The sequence below is a fragment of the Haliotis asinina genome, chromosome 6 (genome assembly GCF_037392515.1).
Source record: "Haliotis asinina isolate JCU_RB_2024 chromosome 6, JCU_Hal_asi_v2, whole genome shotgun sequence".
Taxonomy (NCBI): domain Eukaryota; kingdom Metazoa; phylum Mollusca; class Gastropoda; order Lepetellida; family Haliotidae; genus Haliotis; species Haliotis asinina.
In genome coordinates, this window is record NC_090285.1 from 57,562,271 (window position 1) to 57,569,050 (window position 6,780).

General features: G+C 43.3%; 1 protein-coding gene across 6 annotated transcripts in view; it reads right to left on the minus strand.

Moving 5' to 3' along the window:
* Window positions 1–1,293: 1,293 nt before the first annotated feature.
* Window positions 1,294–6,780, minus strand: part of LOC137286133 (uncharacterized) — a 59,447-nt gene continuing 53,960 nt past the window's right edge. For all 6 annotated transcript variants that reach the window (XM_067817798.1, XM_067817800.1, XM_067817797.1 and 3 more), the window contains one exon: window positions 1,294–5,921. In XM_067817798.1, the coding sequence (XP_067673899.1) occupies window positions 4,376–5,419 (1,044 nt within the window). In that variant the 5' untranslated portion in view covers window positions 5,420–5,921 and the 3' untranslated portion in view covers window positions 1,294–4,375. The remainder of the gene's footprint in view (window positions 5,922–6,780) is intronic.

The window sequence follows — 6,780 nt, forward strand, 5'->3', positions numbered from 1 at the left end:
GTTATAAACGTGGGGAAATTCTGTCCAAATACCCTGTTCCGTCGTGTATCACTGTCCACGTAATTATACAATATGCAACCTATACTCAACTACCAAGTGATATGTTGCCTGGTTGACAGTCCCTGAACCACATTGTTTTACCTACTGCCTTGCGTTTCTTGCAACAACAAAGCCCTAAATGAAGCAAGTCTAGATTTTCTCAGGTTCTAAACCTCTGGTCTCCCCAAGTCTAATTTTCTATGTAAATGGCTATGTTTGTTGCTCTCAAACTTATATATTTAGAAACTAAGTGTCTGCTTTAATGCCGCCTCTACTACCTGATATTGATGACACTGGTCAGGTGGGGTGATGCCGAAGGAATGAGGTGATGCTGACTGCTACGCTGTTGGTGACGGGGGACCGTGATGATATGAATATGTGATAGAGGATAAGGGGTGAGGTTAAGGATCTGGAACCGAGTGAGGCCCATTGGCTGGATGAGGTGGATGTTGTGCGGAGCGTTTGGTTAATGCTGCATTTACGATAGATGCTAGGAGTGTCATCGTGAATGAACTGATGCTGTGACAGGTGCATTTCCACAGTCCCTGTCAATCTCAAACCTGTGCAGTTAAATTTCGGGTTCATTTTCACCTAATCGCAATCCAATGCGTGGCAATAAGGGAAGTCAGGCTGCATTGGGCTTTTTGATTACTGATGAAAGTCAGTAAGCCAAAGTCCGGCTTCATGAGTGAGTGAGTTTAGTTTTACGTCGCCCTCAGCAATATTCCAGCTATATGGCGGCGGTCTGTAAGTAATCCGCGCATGGACCAGACAATCCAGTCAACAACATGAACATCGATCAATGCAATTGGGAACTGATGACGTGTCAACCAAGTCAGTGATCCTGACCACCCGATCCCTTTATTCGCCTCTGACCCTCGTTCATGGCTGTAGTGATATGAAGTGTGTTGTAAACCAAGAAATTAATGGGAAATGTGCAAATATGTAAAACAAAATCCATTCCTGTAGAAACTTAAAAACTGTGATCGTATTATCCACATGTTTGAGTGAGTTTAGTTTTATGGCGGCGGTCTATAAATAATCGAGTCTGGACCAGACAATCCAGTGATCAATAGCATGAGAATCGATCGGCTCAACTGAAAATGGGAGGTAGTCGTTCTCTCGTTACACCAATTACCCTGTTCGCCATAATTAAAGACATATATAGCCTGTGTGAAATCGTGGTGTAAAACAGACAGATTCGCAGAAAAATCATCTACCAGTCTTAGGCTGTAACGTAATAACACAAAGCAATGCATATCTGAGATAGTTTATCCAAAAATACCAGCATTTGAAAACAAATGATAATGATAAGACGCTATATCGATGACACGCCTTGTCAATTACAGCCAGGACCACGTGACATGGGCGTGGCAGATCCAGCAACATCCCGACACACCTACCACCAACAGATCGGACAAAATTGGGCTAAGTAATCATTTACGGTTAACTGGCGAGTATTTTAACTAATTTCTCTTGCTTTCCAGCATTGTGTAGAAAGGCGTTGTGATTTTGAAGCGACACCACTCATCTTCCCTTAACGGTCACCAATATAACTGTTCAAGGGAAAGGTCATCCTCGGTCATCAAGGGTGTTATTACCATCTATTTACGATATATACCCTGGATTCATTCGCCAGCTCAGCAATATTTTGTGTCTACATCAAACATGTGTCTGTCCTTTTTTATTACACCTCCGTCTCATTCAAGTCGGATTCGAGTGAGTGAGTTTTGTTAAATATTGCTTTTAGCTATATTCCAGCAATATCCTGCCGGGGACACTAGATATGGGCTTCACACATTGTACCTGTGTGGGAAATCGAACACGTGACGAGCGGACGCTTTAACCATTAGGCTACCCTACCGCCAATTCATAGCAGCCAAACGGTCCGGGATAACTTAGTGGAGATATAATACCCTTGGTCACCGAGGATGGCGAATATCGACTTACGTTGTTTTGACTTTTGTAATATCAGTGGTAACAGTATTGTGACGGTGCAATGACGGGATGGTGGCTGTGGTCGTGACTGCAAAGACTACATTGACGGCGAAGCAAGCGATCGCCAAGTGTTGGACTGCCTGACCAGCAGATAAGAACACACTCGACAATCACAAACAAACATTGCCTGATCAGCACGTGCAGTAACAAGACAGTACCCTTCTTATACCATTAGTCACCATGGGGGCACTTGAAGCCAGTTTCAAAACATCTCTAAAATAGGATGAGTTTATTTGGTAATCTGTGCTCCAAATACCTGTGAGTGAAAAAGATTTTAAACATATCTCTCTTCGTCCCAGGACAGCTCTGTATAAGGTTGCGTGTGATGGACTTTCGATGACCGGTCTGTATCGATGCTTTAAAGACATTCAGTACCAGAGACCAATGCATTTAATTATAATCCAGCATATTCAAAAAGTCATAATTGTATCGGCGCCATTATACTGTCGAGGCGACTTTTCGTAAAACCTTTCCTTTTTCAATAATCAACAAAAAGGGAGTACGGTCGATGGAACATCTGTCGAATATGGAGCTCGTAAAATATATGCTAGATCTTTTCAGAAAGGAGTTATCTGACTGGCTTGTGAACCCATGTGTCGTTCATTTTAGTTGGGCGGTGATAGGTCACCTGACGCGACTTTCTCTGGAGGTGTTTTCATATCTAAATCAGAGAGGTCTGTAATCGGTCTCACAGTACCTAATGATATCATTTCCCCTCTTTCCCATTCTTACTGTAACGATATCACCCTAAATGAAGCAAACTCGGAGTTCCAATCTCCCATCTTAACGGGGCTCCTGTTCAATTTTAATGGAATTTGCTTCCATCGAAATTGCATATTTTCCAAGACTGAACATTAGTTTAAGCGGGCTGACATGTGTTTGTCTTGGAGAGCTGTCGCTGGAGTAAAGTAACCCATTTTAATGATCTTGTAAGGTTACGGTTTTTATCGTCTGGATCACCTATATAATATCATATTATGAGCTGAGAGGATGATACTCTTTTAAAAGAGCGATAACATCTCGCCTTGTCTGGGTTTGAGATGCCATGCCTGTATTGAAGTAAGTGGTAAAAATAGATACCTTCAGATTGAACAGCTTCCCTTGAAGAAAATACAGATGAAAACACGGTGATTACATTTAGTTTCTCAAACGTGAGTTCCTGGATAAACAAGATCGTACGTGCCAGGAAAATTGAAACTTTTACAGAGCCAGATCAGTCAAAAAAGACACGTTTAGACATGGGTCACGGTATATTTAACTTTTACAACTCCGCGGAATGATACACAAGCAGACGTAATACAACTATGGGACTACTTTCTAGAAGGGATTTGTTCAGTTGAGTCGAAATAGAACAATATTGCGACACACGATAGGAGATACCACCTGTATCGAAATTTCGAGGAATTAAATTTGTAAAGTCTGTATGATTTGTGTGGTGCCTATCATGGCAGAACGTTTGGATCGCATATATTTATACACATCGAGATATGTATCGCTAACACATGCATGTATCACAACATACATCAATCAAATCGACAACTGGATCGATACATTCCTCATGTTCAGTGCTCTGAGATTGTTATGGTGGTCAGATCTATCTCTACGTTGTTTGATGGCTCATATTCAGTATTGCAGGATGGGTAATATTCATAAAGCTGAAAAATGCAGGAAAATGTAACAATAGCACTGTTGGCCACTACTATAATACAGACCATGCAAAGAGTGTTGAACAACAGTTGTTAGTGCTAGACCTATGTGGGCTAACAACACTAAGAGATCAGTATCGCTCCGTTCGAAATATCTGTCTGTCACTTCCTTGTCTGTAGCACCATGGAGCAAAGTTGCATATTACGTTGCCTTTTGTGCTGACATCGTATCGCCACACAAAGTGATGACGTACACACAGTTTCACAAAATAATCCAAATAATCCAAACGAACGGAAGACGCCAAACACTTCAAGCACGTGCTTAATTAACCCTTGCATTGCACATCTCATACTGAATAATTAACAGGTAACGTACACACAAATGACGTCATCTTGACGTCACAAAAACATTGATGTTGCATTGAATGTCGAATCTGGCACACGTGGTATCCACAACGATGGTTCAATTTTATAATCCTCAACGGGCTCAAAGCCTTCTTATGCTATTGTTTACGTCATAACGACGGATGAATATCCTTTCTGGTAGTTGTACACAGCCATTCCCCCATATGGGTAAATACATAGTTGTTGTAAAGGGTTAAGACACACACCACGCTATATTGAAGTAGCAATGAGTTATATGACGTTATCACATACCGTTGGGAGACAATGACAATGCCAATCAGTTGACATTACGAATGTTCGGAAGCGGCTGAATGTGACGTTGAATCGTCAGACACTTCCGAACTTGTGCTTCGTGGTATTACTAACTTGGTACCCATTAAATGAGATAGGTCACCTATCCTTGAAGGAGGGGGAGGGAAATCTGGGCGTTCAAGTTTGGTCACGTGAACAAAACAACAAGGCTGTGAAATGTCCGTCTTCTTGGGTGCCTTATACTTCGGTTTCGACTTGTCTTTCTTCTTTTTCTTGTTCTTTTTCTTGCTCAAATTAAACAGATCATCATTGGGATCAGAGGTCAAGGTCGAGATGAAGGAGTAGAACTCAACAGCGGCGTTGCTGTCGTCAAAGCTAAAGCCAGCTTGTTTGGTGTGGTCTGTGGTCAGATACATAGTGTGGAAGTTTGCAGAGGGCACGCTGTACTTGGACAAATGGTCAATTCCATCCTTCCACAGCGTAAACCCGGTCCCCTTCTCCGCCATGATTATGCACAACTTCCTGTTTCTATGGTGATCCCCGGAATCTAGAACTAACACCGGAATGCCAGTGTTGTGAAACTCCCAAGTGTCCCCTTGTGCAGCGTTCTTGGCACCACCGAAGTAGAGGTTGGCAAGACACCTACACACGCACACCTCTGTCTTATGACTTTTATAAAACATCTCCACTTGCAGAATGTCCTGCTCGGTTACCCCTTCGCTAAAGTTCGTCGCGGCCACGTTCACCGTGCTCGGCCAGGTCGGCGTTGCGTCGGAAATGTCCGAAGAACAATCGGACATCGCCGGACCGCCAACGACACTTCCGGGTTTATCCAGACCATTCATACTTGTTCGAATGACAGTGGGACTTATACAAAGATTCTCCGGAGACTCATATTTTCCAACAAGTCTTCGAATTCCGTCCTTGGTTGGGTCAACTGGCGGTTGACCTTTCACAGTATGATCAGGAGAACCATATAGTCTAAGCTCTGTGATACGGGACATAGACGCACTGCCCTTCTCTCCGTCAGCTCTCTCTAACGTGCTGGACCTTGAGGCTTCTCCGGATCTAGCATGCATCTCACAACACTGCCCACTCAGCTCTCCCCATAGGGATACACAGAAACACCTCACAGTCCAACCGAGCCGCCACTCGCAATTAAAACCGAAATAAATTCCACAGAAGCTTGGCTTTACACTGAGGCAACTCAATCCTTAGAGCGGCTTATAACGCCTCACAGGAAAATGTTACGTATGTTTATAGACGGCGGTACTAATACTTCACTGCCCGTTCGGGATAGCAATGTAACTGTTCACGACACGACGATCCGATCACTTCTTAAACACTGATCCAACGAGACCCTCGCGAAACACAGTGTACCTTTCACCTGCTGTTTCCGAGGAAGCTATATCAAGGATTATGGACCGATTTCTCTCACGGGTATGTTTCGCCGTCGATAACCTCGATATGTTAAACACCTTCCAATATTATTTTCTCTTCAAAGCTTTCACGCATCAACACGTTCTCTTCTACAGTCATGCTGTGTTCCCTGTGCGGCTGGCGTTTAAGTTCGCCTCAGACCTGAAAGAAAAGAACATAACATTATGTTCAGTACACAAAGATGCTAACTCGTTTACATGCCTCGTGTACCCACAGAGAAGAAAGGATGGCCCCACTGACCCGCTCTGTTTTCTTTGTCTCCGTTACCTATTCCCTTCCCCAAAGGAAGATCGACATCAGCAGCAGGTTATCGGTGTGTTAGGTTCTCCCTGTCTCTCCATGTCGGGATCACACTGACATTCCTTCACCTGCTGCAGGCGACTGAGGACGACACTGGTCACAACATCACGTACATGTGTGGTTGACGCTGTGAGATGGATGCTACAGGACAGGTAATGTTGATTACCTGGTACAGATGAGCACCACCGAAACAACCACAGGCGTGGACGCACTGCCTCGGAGTTTCTCACACACCTCAGGCCGATTGCCGAGTTACACATTCCGACATAAGGACACATACAGCAGGAATTAATGACACAACAGTAGTGTATAAATACAGTACCTCTAATCCTCACAGTTGTTACACTAAGTGGGGAAGTGTTAATTTGTTTATCAAGTCTATTTCATTCTTCATAATAGATGTTTGGAGAATTGTTTTAAAATATGAAGACATTATATTTTCTGCCAGATTACAATGCAGACAGTGTTGTAGCGCGAAGTCGTGAGCCTAAATTGGACAAAACAATCAGGTATTTTCAGTGGCAGACAATCTTAGTTTATCACATATTTTCTAAGACTGCAATCCCAGCTCTCACCTTCCCCCTCTCCTACCCCTGTCCCTCCAGATAATACCTAATAGTAGTTCCCGGACATGTCACATTCCCTGAAGTGATTATACTGTATAACTTGATATAACTCTGCATCACCTATTTCGCCATAT